The 19,836-nt window shown below is 45.9% G+C and overlaps 1 protein-coding gene across 1 annotated transcript in view; it reads left to right on the top strand.

Annotated features, from left to right (window-relative positions):
• Positions 1-19,836, top strand: part of LOC126356631 (high-affinity choline transporter 1) — a 340,577-nt gene that overhangs the window by 206,092 nt on the left and 114,649 nt on the right. Inside the window, exon 5 of the mRNA XM_050007387.1 lies at positions 18,315-18,470. Within this exon, the coding sequence (XP_049863344.1) occupies positions 18,315-18,470 (156 nt within the window). The remainder of the gene's footprint in view (positions 1-18,314; positions 18,471-19,836) is intronic.

Here is a 19,836-nt window from a genome sequence, read left to right as displayed (position 1 = left end):
TTCCGCTTCAAATCCCGGGGGTCGGATTTGAAAACAAATTCTTTACATAACGATGGGATATGTTTGTTTACCTTATATACAAATTTTCGGACTGATTCTGCAGTTTGCTGTGTTTCGTCAAGTTGACGCTTTGCTTCAAATTTCGTTATCTTGTGGCTCCCAATTCTATTGAACTGTTTGAAGCTATGCGACCATCCACTGCTTTCGTTGAAACCACTGTAGTATATGATGCTCGCAGTTTGATGTGGATGACGTAGTAGGTCAATATCACGCCCATTCTATAACTTTTATAGAGCATCCTTGAAACGCGCGAACCCTAGTCCATGCTGCGCATGATATTCCGCGTACGTAAGTATGTACGGTAGCTGCTCTTTAGATAACGACCGACCTTCACTCCGTTTCACTGGAGACGGGATTTGTGGCTCCGTGTCCGACAAGATGGTGAACTACATGGCTTGAAACGTGTTTCAGTATCACTTTCACATGCTAAGCACATGTTGTTGTTGTGGTCTTCAGTCATGAGACTGGTTTGATGCAGATCTCCATGCTACTCTACCATGTGCAAGCTTCTTCACCTCCCAATACCTACTGCAACCTACATCCTTCTGAATCTGTTTAGTGTATTCATCTCTTGGTCTCTCTCTATGATTTTTACCCTCCGCACTACCCTCCAATAATTGGTGGTCTCTTGATGCCTCAGAATCTGTCCTACCAAACGATCCCTTCGTCTAGTCAAGTTTTGCCAGAAACTCCTCTTCTCCCTAATTCTATTCAATGTCCCCTCATTAGTTATGTGATCTACCCATGTAATCTTCAGCATTCTTCTGTGGTACCACATTTCCAAAGCTTCGATTCTCTTTTTGTCTAAACTGTTTATCGTCCACGTTTCGCTTCCGTACATGGCTACACTCCATACAAACACTTTCAGAAAAGACTTCCTAACACTTAAACCTATATTCGATGTTAACAAATTTCTCTTCTTCAGAAACGCTTTCCATGCCATTGACTATCTACATTTTATATCCTCTCTACTTCGACCATCATCAGTTATTTTGCTTCCCAAATAGCGAAACTCATTTACTACTTTAAGCGTCTCATTTCCTAATCTAAGACTCTCAGCATGACCCGATTTAATTTGACTACATTCTGTTATCCTCATTTTGCTTTTGCTGATGTTCATCTTATATCCTCCTTTCAAGACACTGTCCATTCCGTTCAGATGCTCTTACAGGTCCTTTGCTGCATCTGACAGAATTACAATGTAAAACCTCAAAGTTTTAATTTCTTCTCCATGGACTTTAATTCCTACTCCAAATTTTTCTTTTGTTTCCTTTACTGCTTGCTCAATATACAGATTGAATAATATCGGGGATAGGCAACAACCCTGTCTCACTCCCTTCCCAACCACTGCTTTCCTTTCATGCCCCTCGACTCTTATAACTGCCATCTGGTTTCTGTACAAATTGTAAATAGCCTTTAGCTCCCTGTATTTTACCCCTGCTACCTTCAGAATTTGAAAGAGAATATTCCAGTCGCTAAGTACATATCGTCATCATTACACTCCTCATACACATTGTCCACACAGTCGACCGTAATTTACACCTCATATTCCAATGCCTAATATTGCAGAAACGCTAATCTGCCACTTCTTTCTCACTCTGTCAAACTCTTTACATTCCTTTCCGACGAAATGACAACTTCGGTAACTGTTGTTGTAGATGTAATGCAATGATTGCTTTGTTTATCGTTACCTTTGCTCTGGTTCGTGTCAAAATCACTAGCACTGTTGTGTGTTACTGGTCGACTAAGCAGTTCACCTACTCTCCGTAGCCTGATGCCGTGCTCACAACGGGATAGCTACAGCCCCGCTCCCTGTTGCCATAAGCAGCCAATACTGTACTTGCATGATAGACAATATGTGAGATGTCGAATGCCGTAAACATCTTTGGGCTTTTGTGGTCACGCACTCATGAGGTTCTTTGCCAAACGTTTCACTAATATCTGTAGTAGCGATTGTCAATTACTATTTCCATTACACAGTCATGCGTCCAATACTGCTCCGCGAGCTGCAACATTCTTACCTGTCTTTGTCAATAACAGTTTGAAAGCAACTACCTGCAAGATTGAACAGAGTTTCAGCTGACATGCCATCTCTGTAATGTTGCGTTCCCTAAAGAATATTTTCATTTCTTTGCCCAGTCTAGTTCTACAGCATTTAAATCGCAGTTGAATGGTAGAAAGTGAATTACGTTGTGCCCTTGCTTGTGGCTAGTAAATCAACTGAGTACGACTTCGCAAGCGACCCATTCTCCCTAATCCGGGAGTACAGAGCCTCCTCTGAAAAGCTTTTCCGCATCGGACTTTTCTGTTCTGCAGCCTCTGTCACATACAGTTTCTTCTCGTGCTCCATTGGCGGTTTGTTGACTTGCATTGTCTATGAGTATTATAGAATAGGGAGAAATGATTGGGAGCGCAAGTACTTCGAATCATTTTTCAAAATTTGCTTAATTCATCTGCTCATGGTAGTCGTCCTGGGTTGATCTGCCCCAAATTTTTAGCTGCACTGTCCTAACGGACCTGCTTTTGACCCACACTTTCAACTAGTAGCCTTCTGGTGACGCTTCCCCACGCAGTAGCAGCCACAACAACTCTGTTTTGTCAGAGTTTACCAAAAATTAAGTGTTTGTCCAGCCTGGATTTGTCTGAATGAAACGTTTCCGTGCCATCTCCACAAAGAGCTGGGACTGCCAGTGCACGATATCACGAGGTTCCAGTAATAAAGTTCTCTTCTTTGCAACCTTTCTCCTTACGAAAACAACTCATTTCTATACTTTCCTTACGGGGATAGTACTCATTTTCCAGTCAATCTCATGTTGAAGGTTTGTCATAAGTTTTCGCATGCGTCAAGAATGTCATCGGTATCTCCACTTCTCTGAAATCGAAGAAAATAAAAATATTTTTTGCGAATGGAATCTACATTCAAGAAATTAAAAGTAACCTCTTCTTGCGAGGAGTTCCTGGTCAAACTCCCTAATTCTAGCAATGCTGTTCAGGCTCTTGCCACTGTACGTCGCACATCTGAGTGAAGACATATTTAATCAGATGTAACAGTCCTTTTTGGCCTTTCTCAGGATCGGAGCACTTCGCTACATTCAACATCATTTTGTGGCACTAACGTCTGATAACTGGCTTCCTTTTACGGTCTGGAGTAGAAATAACAGTGAAAATAGTGGAACAAAACACTGACGGTGACATTACAGCTAATCGACAAAGAAGGCTACAGTGCAGTCACCAGCAGCTGCGTAGTTGACAACGAACATCTGAAAATCATTGTGGCACGAAGTCTACAGACTAACACTGACCAGAACTAGGAAGTCTGTGTGCCAAGCTGTAGTTTCCAGATAATAATAGTGCAACATTCAGTGGGAGATAATGAGCGCAGATATCTGAATGGGTTAAACATTAAAGCATACATGAAAACTGCACAGAAATGTGTTGAAACTCGATGGACAAACTTGTTCTATAAGAAATACTATGTTTAAACTCAAAATTACTAAAAGACATGTAAAACAGGATTTGAAACTAGCACCAAGTGAATTAGATTATCATCAACCTTAACTGTAACGAATATCTGTCAGGTTGTCCGCCTGCTTAGGTGGGTGGTACCGTGCTTGTCTCCCATGCAAGTGGGCCTGGGTCCGATTCCCGGCTGGGTTGGAGATTTTCTCCGCTGGTGGACCAGGTGTTGTATTGTGTTGGGCTCATCATAATTTCATCCTCATCACCAGCGCGCAAGTGGCCCAATGTGACGTCGACTGAAATAAGACTTGCACTTGGCGACCGAACTTCCCCAAATGCTCCCTCCCGGCTAACGATGCCATGCGCTCATTTCATTGCATCTGTTAGGCTTGAGCATGACCGTGTTTTGATAAGCAGAGACAGTGGTCGAATCTATTTATTCCTTAGTTCCGCCGCAGCACTTCGAGTGTAGCAGTTAGTTTTTACCCTGGTGTGTGTTCATTTGTGAGCGGACTTATGTCAAAGAGTAGTCCTTGTCTCTCCTTTTGTTATGTTTTGTTTGGTGGCATATTCGTCCGCTTTTCCCTGTCTGTGGCGTCCAGGATGACCCCTCTTAAAGGTACAGTCAGTTTTGCGTTTGATTAGTCCACCCATAATGTACAGCCAGGTTTCCTCGAAATTCGTGATTGGTTACTGGAAACGTAAGGTATTAATTCAGACGCGGATAACACCGCATATTTTGACAGTGTGTCTTCCAGTTCATGAACTCTCTCCAAGTAGAAAGATTGCTACGTAAATACGGCAATAAGGCTTCTTTTCGCCTTAGTGATAGGTCAGTTATTGTTGTCCTGCTTGCCAATGCTATTGTTGATTTTTGTGCAGATTTTCAACTTGTCACCAGAATATCTTAAGGGTCTGTTACTTAAATTTGATGACGTTAAGGGCATCCGCTGGTAACGTCGACCGAGTCAAAGCGGCCTTCAGTGCTGTAGTGGTATGTATTCCGAGGCTTCGGAGAACCTGCACGACGACAAGAATGACGACAACATGACGTGAGCTGTGGCTGTACCGGTGACTACTCTGCTGCCTCGTCCAGGCGCCCCTGAAATAATGGAGTCCTCCATTGCGACTGCCGCCGAGACGTCCTCCGCTGCTACGAATGAAGTGGAACGTAAGAACGTCACAACGACAGTGCCTTCAATAGCGTGGAGTGACGACGTCGACGAAGGCCCGAACCACACTCAGGGGACGGAGTTACCCCAGACGGAAGCCTAATTACGCCGCCGATAACGCCGTTAGGTGGCTTACGGCACGATTCGCCGTTGCCACCCCCGTCTCCGCCCTCCGCTGATGGAGTTCCCCTTCACGGCGGGGTACGACTCAAAATATACCGAGCAGCGACGATTAACACTAACGCCATTAGCTCCCCCGTGAAAATTCAACTACTGCGAGAGATGATATGGGCATCGAACGTCGACATCCCACAACTGCAGGAAGTACACTTGGCCACACTTCCAGACGTCGCGAGATATAACACTTATCCTTCTCCTGGTGGCCACCTGGGACGTGGCGTAGCCATCTACGTCCGAGAAGACACTCCGGTGGCTGATATAAAATACCTTCCATCCGCCAGAGGTATGGCCGTCACCGTCATGGGGACGCGTATTGTCAGCTTTTGTGCTCCGTCCAGCTCCACCCGCAGACGCAACAGGACATACATCTATTCGGAAGAAATCTCCCCTTTGTTTCCTGGGCTCTGTGACCATTACTTGCTTTGGGATGATTTTAATTGCGTCCTGCATCCTAAGGATCAAATGCCCCACTGCAACACCTGTCAAGAACTGCACCTCGTTGTCCATGATCTCTTGCTCCGCGACACTTGGGAAGTTCGGCACGGCATCGCACCTGGACATACTTACCAGACAAGTCACTCCACGAGCCACCTTGATAAGATTTACGTCTCTCGGGATCTCACGCCTGCAGTCCAAGGTGCAGAACTTTGGTTCTTGGCCTTTTCGGACCACTGTGCCTAAATCTGCACCATTCTTCTTCCACAAAAGGTGGTCTGGCGCTGTCGTGCACCTTGGAAGCTAAACACCTCCCATCTTCATGATCCCGAATGTCTTCAACGTGTTACGGAGACACGGCCCATCTGTGAACGTCGCTTACCTAAGTACCGCACAACCTTGGCTTGGTGGCTGCAATGCGAAAATCCTGCCATTCGAAATACCTTGATTCAGTGTGGCAAGGAAGTAGCTGCGTGGCGCCGGCACACTATGGGCTACTTCTACTCCGTTCTCCGCAGCCTGGGCGCCCAGCCGGCCACCCCTGAAACCCAAAGGGAACGCAGCGGAATTAAGGCACAAATCGTAACGTTGACACGCGTAGACTGCAGGGGGAAAAGGTGCGGACCCGACGTCGAGATTCGGCGGAACAAGAACATCCCACCATGCATCATATCACCGCCGATAGGAAACACCAAGAACTCATCACTGAGATCTCCACCTGTCGCGCCCAGCAAGTCACTTGCCAGACCGAAATCGTCAATGCCTTTGTAGAGCATAAGCGCACAATGTACCAGGAGGAGACTACCAACAACCACGCTGAGGAGTTTGTGTTACCATACGAAACTCTCACCCTCGACAGCGACGAAGCGGACGAGCTGATGGAGCCAGTTACGCACGACGAAGTCCACGATGCAGTCAACAAAGGTGCTCTGAATAATTCACCTGGTGTCAATGGACTGCCGATTGAATTTTATCTCGCTTTCGTCGCACCAATGGCGTCACGGTGGACGACGATGTTTCATGAACAGATGACGATGGGGAACGCCGTACCGCCGTCCTTTCTCACAGGAATTATATACCCATCCACAAACCGACACTGGGAGTGACGACAGCACATTACGGTCCCCTGACTCTGCTTAACGCAGGCTATAAAATATTTGCATGACTCCTGGCGACGCGATGCCGCAAGATCTTGCCAAGCATACTATCCCCGGAACAGATAACTCTGGGTGGCTCAGTTAATATACAAACGGCCACAGGCGAATGTCGTGAGTGCAGACTCCGCGCCGCGGTGGTTGCCATTGATTTTGGCAGCGCATCCGACAAGATGCGGGGTCGTTTCCTGTTCTCAGTAATAAGCCGAATGGGTTTTCCACCCGCCTTTGTCGATGTCATCCGGCGCCTGTACGACAACGCCGAATCGCTGATTCAGTTCAATGGCAGTGTGGCGTGACCAGTGACCATCCGGCGTTCGATAAGACAAGGTTGCCCACTTTCGACACTACCCTACTTCATAAACTTGGATCACTCATCGGGAGTCTGACGAGCCACCTTTCAGGTCTCACTTTGCGACAGCACAGTTTTCGGTGTCGTGCGTATGCGGACGACCTCCTCATCTTAATCCGCTCACGAAATGAAACACAAACGGTGATTGATTTGATATCAACGTACGGAACTGCAGTTGGCAGTAACATGAATGTGTCTAAATCCATGACGATGTCCATTGGACTCGGCCTCTCACACGACGACTTAGCACCTCTCCCGTGTGTACAGAAACTACGATACCTTGGTATCATTTTCACCTCCACCGTGAGCCGCTCTACTACCATCAATTTTCGGCGTGCACTCTATAATATCCGCACGGCGTTGCGACAAAATCTCCTCCGCCGACTCGATTCTTTACAACGTGTCCAATACTTCAATCAACATGTGGCGTCTAGTATGGTCCACATCGCACAGGTCGTCCTGCTGCCATCACCTATTGGACGCAACCTCCAGGATGCTTTCGGGTACATTCTTACGGCCGGTATGCTCTTTAAGATACATTACGAAACGCTCACCCTCCGTCCGCAAGCAGTTGGTCTCGGCCTTGTCAATGTGCGACTACCAGAGGCGTCCTTGTACATGTCCACCATGCGCAAGCAGTGGCACGGGGACACCTCCGTTACGTGCAGCTTGTTGGAAATTCTTCTGCCCTCGACCATAACGCCACCAGTACCAGTCGGACCCATCAAGCACCATCTGACGCACATTTCTGATCTCATCGTCGACTTCAGTTATGCCTACGCACACTTACCGAACACGCGTTCTCCTCGACCTAAAGATTTTTACACCCCGCTGCTTCGTCACATATCCAGCAACAACATCGAACTCAGACATCCATCGATGCGGTGGCCCAAGCTTTGGTGTCACATCCACCAGCTTTTCCTTCCCTTTGACGTCCGGGTAACATGGTACCATGTCGCATGTGGAAAATTCGCCACAAATCAACGTCTTCACATCATAAGACTAACAGACTCTCAGCTTTGCTCAATTTGCCACCTCATGGATGACGATGTCGACCAACTGACTTGTGCTGCCACCAGTGACGCCTGGAAACTTGGGCGACAGTTCGTTGCCTGTTAACTCCTCGTTCCGCCGGATTCGATTGACCCATCCGCTTTTATCCATCCTGAGGATATTTATTTCCCCGCCACCCAGATTGTATGGGTCAAGGGGTGGAAGATCACCTACATGTATAATGATGGCGACAAATCACGCCTCGACATGTGGCAGTACTTACAAACCGCCCACAGTGAAGTCGAGCACCGGCCGCGCTACCGCGCCTTCTTCGTCAGTTACCTACACGCGATCCTTACGTCACGCCCGCTCAGCTGGATGGTGCCACACGCGGACGACACTCAAGACCCCTCCCCTCCCCCTCCCCCATGACACCCGAGACTCTCCGCGCTAGTTTCTATATCGTAAACCACAGTGGAGCGGACGCATGGATATGTGCCTCCTTCTTTTATGCACTACACCAGGTACACGCTGGTCATTCCCCAAACCCTACAGTCCCCTCCTCTCTAGATTCCACCCTACTTTCGGACTCTTCTTCCCGGTAGTGGTACCGGGGACACAGTGGCCATCCCTCGCATGCTGCCTCTGCCTCCCCCCCTCCATCTGGCGGGCAGTTGCCTGCAAGTCTTATCATACCCCCGCATCTTCTTCCCTTTTTTGTCTCTTGCCACACACCTCTTAGCTTAATTCAGTATTATTCTTATTATTTTTCTTGACGCCTTGTTAATAAAGATTTTTGCTCGCCTCGTTCGAGTGTAATGTCTGATGTTGACTCCGCCGTAAGGATGACATTTCTGTCGTATTTGTGATTGTACAAATAAAGATATTTTGTTTCACTTCCGCAGTTATCGGTAAAAAGAAAGTGCTCTAAGGCCCAGACTGACAACTCGCCTACTGGGGTTGGGTTATTGCAGATCCCAGTTTTTTTAAATTTTATTTTATCCCTCGCAATGTTAGACTACAGTTCTATTTATATATATAAGAGTAATATTTTCAATGTATTTATGTTTTTTTCTTTATTGTTATTTTCAAACCCGTAGAAACAGGCAGCCTGTCAGCAGCATGTTACGCCTCTCTTCAGCCATAGAATAGATAAATAAACAACAGAAAGAATACACATAAGTGACATAACGGTGGGTGATAAAACAATAGACACATAAAGACAAACACGGAGCCGTTCACACTCGACGATAATCCACACTTCAAACTGTTGACACGACGCACAGACACTGAAGATGACGATGGCACAGGTGAACGATGGAGTGCGACGGTGAACACTGAACACTAAACACGACGGCACACGCGAGACCCTGATGGCGATGATCTTTGGCGCGCGAATGTCCACGTAGAGTGTGCGAGTTCGGGGACCTGCCAAGAGGGGAAGAAGGGTGAGGTAGGGGAGAGGGTAGAACAAGGATGCCAATGGCTGAGGAGATGGGGGGAGGAGTAGAGGGACATAGGAGGGGGAGCCCGGGGGAGGAGTGGGGAGAAATGGAGGAGGGAGGGAAGAGGGAGAGAAGGGAGGGAGGGTGCCCAAAGGAGCAAACACAAGAAGAGGGAGGGGGATCAAAGTTGGTTGGAGGGGTAGATGGAGGGGAGGAGGGCATCATCAGGGAGAAGGAGCTGGCGGAAGCCACCTTGGGAGAGGGTAAGGAGGGTGGAGAGATGGAGACCGGGTGAGACGTGGGAATACAGGTGCGGCAGTGGGCGTGGGTGGGAGAGGACGGGGGAGACAAATGGGTGAGGAGGATCGAGTGTACAGGATCCCTATCCGTTCAAGGAAAAGGAAGAGGTGGGGGCACGGAATGACGTCATACAGGATCCGCGTGGGAGAAGGGAGACAGATGCGATAGGCGAGGCGGAGAGCAGGGCGTTCAAGGATCTGAAGGGATTTGTAAAAGGTAAGGGGGGGGGGGGGCGGAGAACCAGGCAGGATGAGCGTAACAGAGGATAGGACGGATGAGGGATTTATAGGTGTGGAGTATGGTGGAGGGGTCCAGACCCCACGTACGGCCGGAAAGGAGCTTGAGGAGAGTCGGGAGCGTGCCTTGGCTTGGGTTGTCCGGAGATGGGGGGTCCAGGAGAGGCGACGGTCGAGGGTGACGCCAAGGTACTTAAGGGTGGGGGTGAGGGCGATAGGACGGCCATAGATGGTGAGATAGAAATCAAGGAGGAGGAAGGAAGGGGTGGTTTTGCGTACAATGATCGCCTGGGTTTCGGGTATTTATGTTGATATCCTTGTAAGTTAAAAGCTATAGGCCACCACATAGTAGGACAATGGTATAATTTTGCTGTTGCCGCCACTAGGTCCGTAGATATGGCTAGTGGTGTGCGGATGACAGAAACAAACATTTTTAAACGAGCCACGTTTGAATGTGGCGTGTAATGAGGGCCATGTGTACGTCGAGTCAGACGTTGCTGCCGTAAGCACTGACTCTGGTACGTCGCGTTGTGAAAAGCTGGACCCAGCTGCAGCGTGATCTGCTTTGAAGCGCACACGCTCTCAACAGGCGCTACTCTCAAAGAGCTGCAGAGGTTCTTTCAAAACGCTTCTGCCGCTGTCTTCCATATCAGAATATAGCACAGCATCAGCTCTTCTTCGCAATACAGCAGCTCTAATGTTGCACTGGCTTTTTATTGGAGACATTGCTGACAGAGTGCGCGTGGTAAAATGGGATAGAGCTGCTGGGTTCTGGCAAGTCAAAAGCCCCCAGTCGTCCACGCCAGAGAACAGATACATCAACTCAGTCTGCCAAGAAGTGATCTATATTGAAGGACACGATACGTTAAGCTTCTACATCAATTTCTTAAGGTTTCATAAAATACAAGTTTTATCTTAATAATGTGGTTGTATTTATCTGTAACTTTAACTTTGTATTTATGTCACTCCGACTCTTGTATCAGTTTAATTACTTTCTTTTCCAAATGTAAATCTACTTCCTTACTGTGCAATTCGCACTTAAATGCTTGGCAGAGGGTTCGTAGAACCACTTTCATATTATTTCTCGAACGTTCCTCTCTAGAACTGCATCTGGGAAAATCAACAACGACACCTTTCGTGCTACCTCTGCTTTCTCTGACTTCTTCATGATGGTTATGGTCACTGGGCTGATAAAAGGAAGTACTGGATTTATACGAGTTGTGGAGTATAGCCTTTACCCACACTACATCACAGGAGCTACTTCAGTTTCGCTACAAGATAAACTATTTCTAATAGTTAGAAGCACGCCCACCAGCAACTGAATTTAATTAATATATCCTCTCAAGCAGCGTTATGTCCTTGGTAAAAATTTTGGTTGAATTTACATCAAGGTTTACCCAGCTATATAGCACATGTAACGATTTCTGCTTCGGTCCTTTCTGTGATGGTTTCGAACTCTGGTTTTTCTCGACACAGCTCTGACGTTTTGCAGCTATAATACCATGATTCCTAGGCCTTTCCCTGTCCTTTGTTTGATCTCTTGAAATTGAGGCCCGATTTGTATGTTTCAAAGACTCCCTAATCTCAAAAGTTTCCCACTCCTCGAAGCCCCTGCTTCCCGTGTAGCCAACTCCTGTGTGTAACTGACACTTGATATATTAACCTGGTCCTGACACCCCTACCTTATTGCGCAACTTAGGGAATCAGTAGCCTACACGGTAGCAGAACGGTCTGATCGTCTGATTCAGACCCTCCTCTTTGGACTGTGTTGAAGGCCCGCAGTCAGTGTGTTCTGGACCTTTCTACAGTGTAAGACCCCTCTTCATCTTCAAGCAAGACCAGCGGTCTTTACCACTTCAGACAGCCGTCGGAAGCCGAAGAAAATCTCTACCAGTCCAAAGAGACACTCGTCATTTCACCGGATTTCGCCACCACCTGCAGTTATCTGCAATTATGCTTTTCGTGGCGTTCGAAAGCACCTGTTCCACATCTGGGGTGACTCTTCACAGTACACACACACACACACACACACACACACACACACACACACAGGATTTCTCCCCCTCCTAGGCAGCCATATCCGTAACGACGACGTTCGGTCCCCTCATCCTTCAGTCATGCCCCAAGCTATGATACTGAAGGCAGCACCTTCAGGAGCTGTGAGCAGAGGGTATCCAACTCAGCTCTCATCCGACGCTATATTCATAGTCCCTATCCACAATAAACATGGTGGGAATCTACATTACACAAACACGTGAGAAATTTAACATTAAACTGCAGAAGCAAAGAGACGAAGGTAAATAAGTAACTCGGTTCTAACAGAATCTCGTAATATAATGCACAAACAGACGATCTACTCTCCTGGTGCTTCACGAACGGCAGCTTTTAAATGTGAATCCGCCAGATATTGAGCCACAAGAACGTTCGAAATACTAGTCTTAAAATTTAGCCAGGAACGAGAGGCAATCATAAATTTTAGTAACCACCTCCAAAAAGTAAAGTTAGGTTGTTAATTATAAATTTGTTCGTTTACAGCTACTGTACATGTCTGGAGTCCTGATACACACTGAAATCTCCGCACGACAGTACCACAGCACGACGCTAGCGGAGACAAAACATAGTGCCACAACCCATCTCGATCTTTTCGAGGTGCAAACCACTAGTGTCCAAGCTGGATTCCATTTGCCCACGTGGGATTTGGTTGATCAGTAGGTATCGCAGCTGACTTTTTACCTCTACTCTAGACTTCTTGAGACTTCTCATCGGACGCCGTGTCGGGTCGTTGCCAGACTCCTCGATTACACGACCTCCACACTGCTCCATGAAATTATTTTGCATGCAGGCTTTTCTCCCAATCACGTCCAGGAACTGAATGCAGGCAATTCGGCTGTCTGCCGGTACTAGCACTGCTTTGCCTAATGCTGCTTCCTGCCAAGACTCTCCGGGTTTATTTCCACCAGCTGCTGGAAAGCGGTGGACTTCGTCGCACAATTACTCGAGCTTTCGATCGGCCCAATTTGCCCAAACCACCACCTGTTTGGGATGATTAGGGAAAGACTGGCCACTTACCCTTTGAAGTATTAGTGCTGTCCTTTTTAATGACCAACAACTCTACAAAACTTCTCTTGCTATCAGCTCTAATGGAAGGAGCAATGCTGTCCGTTTCATAAACTCTCCTTCCTCTGGCTACTAAAATCTGGCCACGGCATCCACAAAATTATATCGAACTAGCCAAAAAGCCATGTGCGGCCAGGAAATGATAAGTTCCACAGTCCCCTATTTTTCAACGACAGATGAAAGGGATAATTAAAATTCTGGAACGGAAGAACTGATGTAACCTGTTAGAGCAATGGTGTTTACAGAGCCCACACTTCCACCGATACCATTCTCAACTGTTGTTCAAAGCAAGAAACGCGGCATACAATCCTAAATTACACTTATCATACATCCATATAGCCTACATTTCAGTGGTAGTCCAGAAAGAAAGAATGTTGGCAACGATAAACAGGGGTAGTGGTAGTTCCGGATAATCGCTGAACTACTTCAGAATCGTCGCAGATATAGGGCTTCTTATGGAAAATATATAAACAAACGTTATTACATGGTGTACGGTGTACATAATTCTTCAGATTTCTGAGAAGCGGTGAAAGTGGCTACGACAATAAAAACTTTAATTTGTAAATACATAGCATGTTATGTCCCCAGTTTCCAACGTCCTGAAAATATTGCTGGTTGTATAAAATTTGACCTGTGAATTAACAACGCCATCTAATTACTTTTAGGAAAATGTGCTGTACAGAGCCAACTTTCAAAGCTTAAAGGAGTAATAAAGGGGCTCTTAAAAGTGAAATCGAGGTAAATTGCAAGGAAAATCTTTAAGTGTTCCAATGCAACCTATCAGTGTTTGTATATTTTTCCTTGTAGTAATGATACGTGCAACGTAGATGTTCCTGCACACTGTATTCTACAATATTTAACGGATGGGAAATGGAAAGCCTCGAAATCTTCGGTGCTCAGCATTTGTCATAAAGATCCACTGCAACTCGCACTTTTAACTGAAGAAGTATATAAAATCAGAAAATATGATGCTGGTGAATGCGGTCCAAGAAATATGACTTCTGCTGAAAAATTGTTCAAATGGCTCTGAGCACTACGGGACTTAACTGCTGAGGTCATCAGTCCCGTAGAACTTAGAACTACCTAAACCTATCTAACCTAATAACACCCATGCCCGAGGCAGGATTCGAACCTGCGACCGTAGCGGTCACGCGGTTACAGACTAACGCGCCTAGAACCGCTCGGCCACACCGGCCGGAGACTTCTGCTGAAGGAAGGTCACGTCACCTCGTGTTTAAAAATATCGTATTCGAACGTGATACTTCCATGAAAAAATATTGAGTGAGTACAAAGTAGCAAGTGCATACAAAGTCAGAAGTTTTGAAAGACATATGCAAGAGGTAAGGAATTCGTGAGAGAAATGAAACATCAAATACAGATACAAAAGCTCGGGAGAAATATATACACGTCCTTCTGACCACATATTCTTAGAGAACTACACATTTAGAAACGACCGAAAAATAACCCCATATTCATAGTAATCCTCGAACATTATTTAATGAGTGGAAGGAAATTGATATAAGAAAAAGGTATTCTCGGGTGGCCCCGTGACCTTAAACAACAGTGCAAAGTGGTCCGAAAAATAATCTTGAAAAATCACGTAACATGCAGTGCGGTCAAGCCACCATTTCACCAATACTCCTTAATATGTAGTTTCAATATGTCGATCTCATTATCACAAGACAAACAGCTATGCAAGCTGACTGATGACGAAGACGTCCGCAGCTTCAGACAGAAGTCAATAGTCAGTGTGACCGACAGACCATGCCGCCCTACGGAACTCGGGTTACTACGTGAGGCAGTATGACTGCCTGGAAGGACTCAGCATTCAAAGTATTGGATGGAGACACTTTGCAGTTTCCAACCAAAGCTAAAGCTGCTCACGCAGACGGAAATACTGTATATGGCGTCTTCGAGTCTTAGGAGTGCGTGTATTCGTGTACGAATACATGACATTAAAGTCGTTTACACGAGACGGCTTTCAGTGCTTAGTTTGGGATCTAATACCAAAGCTTAAATTGCTGGGCGTGAAACCAGCATAAGTGATTTTTATAATCTGGCTGCTTTTTCTCATGTAATGATTTACTAGGTGATCCTGATTGTGGTACCTAAGAGTGCAGCGTAAAATCGTGCGAGTGAAACGAGCAGCAGCTCCTTTGAAAGTTATCACTGTAACACATATTTCATGCTTCTTTCGAAATGTCTTGCGATTCCCAGGGTAGCCCAAGACCTAGAAGTGGCAACAATGACATTTCAATCATCATTAGCGACTGGTTTATCATTTTCTTGGGACAACGTCGTAGTTTCCTAGATATTTGTTAGGTTGGGAACTGAGAGAATAAGTTAAATTTATTTTGACATTCCGTTTCATATCATGTCGTACATTCGTTCATTTCTTTATTTTCCCAAACTAGTTTCGGCAACAAATATCACCATCATCAGTCCTTTTTGTTTTCAATCTAAAACATGCGGAAAGTAGCATGGTTATACAGACACAGTGGCACATTACTACATTATTACTATTGGATTTTTGAAATATAGTTTTTTATGGATACTTTAATACTGCCTTATGTATTGTATATTACAGCACGGAAACATGCTGTAATATACAATAAATAAGGTTGTAAGAAACTAGCCACAGAAAACTATATTTCAAAAAATATTTGTATAACCATGCTATTTCCCTATTGTTTTAGATTTAAAAAAAACCACTGATGATGATGATATTTGTCGCCGAAACTAGTTTGGGAAAACAAAGAAATAAACGATTAACAAGGTGTTTTCGATCAAGGCGGACTCAATTTCTGATATCGTTGTTTTCTTTGCAACACGGACCAAATGGAAGAGTTCCAAGATAAAATTATTGTCACGTCGTACATACACAGCTGTAAAAGAAAAAAAAATTAGTACATCTGAAAGACGATGTCCATTTTGATCCGATGACAGCAAATGTCACCTAGGGGATAGTAGACGTACTGACAATGGTTTTAACGTCTTCTGCCAACAGACAGTGTGCGGGCATAGCTACCAGAGCATCGTCTGTGTTCCCTTCATTAGGAAATGTTCACAGCCAAAAGACTAAGTGTGGGGAAAACTTGTGAAGCAAGCAGACAACCGTACCACGGAGATGAACACGTGCTCCCTACAGCCAACTGAGCGAGTCTGAAAGGGATGGTACTTCCGGAGAATTGACCCACAAGTTGGACGTGCTGTTTCACTTGTGCCACGATGCTGGTATCAGTGATCACGTGAACGCTCCCACATGCGTAGACGAGGTTTTGGACGTCCCCGCAGCACAGACATAAGCCAGGAGCGTCGAGGCTGCTGTGGTAGATCGTTCAGCTACCGCAGCACAGATAAGAGAGGCTGTGAGAGAAGACGTGTCAACACGAAGTGTTGCGAACCGGTTATTAGCAGGAGGACTGGGGCCACGCCCACTTGTAGCCCATCTTCTGCTTACGCCATAGCATCGACGTTCATGGGTCGACTTGTGCTGTTAGAGGATCACTTAGAAGATGGAATGGCGCGCTGTGGTCTTCAGCGATGAAAGCAAATTCTGCGTGCACGCAGATGATGGTCATTCGCAGGTACGAAGTGTGCCTGGTGAGCGCTCTCTCGTAGAGTGCTTGGTCGAAGACACACTGCCCAACCCAGGCCTTATGGTCCGAAGTGCGGTAAGCTACAACTGTCGCTCACCTTTGATATTTCTGGAAGTGAAGGTAGCCAGCGCTTGGTACGTAAAGGAAGTTGCTAGACACGTTCTTTTGCCATCCTTGGAACAAGGATAATGTTCGCCAACACAATGCCCGTGAATCTCAACGTGCTCTGCAATACGTGCAGAGACTTCCCTGGCCAGGACGATCCGAAGACTTGTCTTCAGCTGGCACATGTGGGATATGATTGGACGGGAAGTGACTCATACGACTCGTCGGCCAACAACTCTCACTGAACTACATGAACAGCTCGTGCAGACGTGGTACAGCGTATTCCAACCATTCTATCGACTGGATGACAGAGTCAGCGCCTGCATTGTTCTCCCGTTGAGGCTACACTACGTACTAATACGGGTGTTTCAGCAAGGGTCTATATCTAGTATCTCAGAACCACCTATGTGTTGATATCTAAATGTGATAATTTCATGTACGCCATATGCAGTGTTGTAACAATCAATCTTAAGTGAACTGGAAACCTCTAAAAGGATGTTCTGTTTTTTTTTTCCTGCTATGTATTTGTGTATTTGTACTTCATTGTGCCGACTTGTATCTTCCTGCAACTACCTTTTGAGATGATGTTTATGTAATGAGGTTCTTTCGTTGGCTCTGCCATCTTATGTATTCACTCTGAATCTGTCATTGTCAACGGTTATTTGTTACTTCGCACATTTTCCCAAAATATAATTTTCAGTGTACGGTATAGCAAGTTTCACGATTTCTGGCAGTATATATATATATATATATATATATATATATATATATATATATATATATATATATATATATATATAGTTAAACGAACACTTTTTAGCACGGCATATATATAAAGTAATGGCTCTGAATTTCTTATGTCAAAACTCTTAAAGCTTTTTATCTTCATTCTTCATGGCTACCGAGTTAAAGCCCTCTGCGGCTAGAGGACTCCGAATTCTAGCATTTGACATGGCGGTGTGTTATGTAACTATATCGGTGCGCGAGGCCCACGAGAAAGACAGGCCGTGGGGCGTACGTCACAGTACGTGACACTGCACGTGAGTAGCAGCAGCCGTCTCCGGCGAGGAGCGAGTGTTTGAGACGAGTTTAACAATTATGGACTGCGCGTTTAAATGTACGCAAGCTCTCGACAGCACCAGAAAAATTTAAGACCTTTAGGGGGTACCTTTTCAATTACGTATTGTCTTGCACGGAGTCGAGCGTTGGCGAAATGTTGCAGACAATCCGACTAGTGCGCGATCACATGTTGCGAAACTTGTATTTCTCGTGCGCCCCGGTCGATGCATGAGAAAAGCCCGCTGTAATCGAGTTTCGAACGCGGAGAGTTTGTCCACACATGGAGCACTCCCTTCTTCAGCGTGACATGACCAGACAACACACTACCGCAGCGACATCTGTAACAATCGGACGCCTCGGGTTCACTGTCGTCGTTCATCCTCCATGCAGTCCCAATTTGGCTCGCTACGATTTTCATCTGTTTCCAAAACTTAAAGAATGCCTTAGAGGACCTCAGCTTCATAGCGATAAAACAGTGCAACCAGGAAATAAAATAAAAATAAAATTTGTAATCATTAATAAAGGGTATGTTTACTAAAAGTGAAAGAAAACTAAACACAAGTCATTCGTAGTGTAGCTGACCTGTATTGTACTGTTGCCCCGACTATAAAATACACTACAGATGAGCGTCACGTGTGTGTGCTGCAGGCGGCATCTTCTTCGCGAACAAGATGCGGCAGCAGGGCTACATCACGATGCTGGACCCGCTGCAGGACTCGTTCGGCGAGCGGATGGGCGGCCTGCTGTTCCTGCCGGCGCTCTGCGGAGAGGTCTTCTGGGCCGCCGGCATCCTCGCCGCGCTGGGTGAGTAGGTTTCGCTGCGCACCCTCTAATCGCCTGAAAATGCAATCAAGTATCCGCATAATAAGGAAAATTTCGTCTTCTTCTATACCACACGCTGTTTGTTTTTTAATAGTCGTCAGTGTAGTATACGACTGGTACGTAAGTTTGTAGCGTTTTCGTTTTGAATTAGTACTGAGTTTGCTACTGGTTTATTTATCGATTGTCACTTTTAGCTGTAGTTCACTGTCGTTAGTTTTGTTCACATGCTGTCATTTTGTCATTTGGAGATAGTGAGTGGAGCTGTAGATGTTAGAAAATCGAGTGCTACCTGGGAAAGTCGGAACATTTCCGACATATTCTTCTGTTTGATGTGGATCCATGGAGCCTGTTCATTTGAAAGAACAGACACCATGCTGATCCCTCAGCTGTGAAACAATATAAGTAAATTTAAAGGGACTGACTGCTACCAGCTGCGCGGTGGGAGTGTGAATCGGCGATGAGGCCCATCGAGATAATCTGTGCAGATGCCATAAAGCTATGTCCCGGATAGTGCAGGGGATACCGTTCCTGCCTAGTAAGCAGGAGATCCCTGGTTCGAATTCCGCTAAATGTCACGCTGCAGCTGATAGCAGTGTTCCCCTTGGAATCTTATCCATGAGTTCAATAGAGGGATGACAACAGCCACAAACATTTGCACCGTGGATGGGTTCGAAAATGGTTCAAATGGCTCTAAGCACTATGGGACTTAACAGCTGAGGTCATCAGTCCCCTAGACTTAGAACTACTTAAACCTAACGAACCTAAGGACATCACACACATCCATGCCCGAGGCAGTATCCGAACCTGCGACCGTAGCAGCAGGGCGGTTCCGGACTGATGCGCCTAGAACGGCTCGGTCACAGAGGCCGGCCATCGTGGATGGGGATAATGCCATTGGACAGAGCACGGCAAGAAAATTGTTTTATTTGTAAATTGTAGAATGCAGCAATCAGTCGTCCTATTTTAAATTTTATTGTGCAGATCTAGATTTCGGCTAGAAGCTAGCCATTCTCAATGGACTATTATTTTCGCTCAGTGTGTGTGGTGCAGGGGTTACCGCACCTGCCCTTCACCCACAGTAAGCCCGATCATCAGGAACTTAACGTACATTGAGCGAAAATAATAGTGCATTCGGAATGGCTAGCTACTAGCCGAAATATACACTCCTGGAAATTGAAATAAGAACACCGTGAATTCATTGTCCCACGAAGGGGAAACTTTATTTACACATTCCTGGGGTCAGATACATCACATGATCACACTGACAGAACCACAGGCACATAGACACAGGCAACAGAGCATGCACAATGTCGGCAGTAGTACAGTGTGTATCCACCTTTCGCAGCAA

The sequence above is a fragment of the Schistocerca gregaria genome, chromosome 1, assembly GCF_023897955.1.
Source record: "Schistocerca gregaria isolate iqSchGreg1 chromosome 1, iqSchGreg1.2, whole genome shotgun sequence".
In the NCBI taxonomy this organism is placed as follows: Eukaryota; Metazoa; Arthropoda; class Insecta; order Orthoptera; family Acrididae; genus Schistocerca; species Schistocerca gregaria.
Note: the sequence above shows the minus strand (reverse complement) of the source record. Positions and strands in the feature narration are given on the sequence as shown.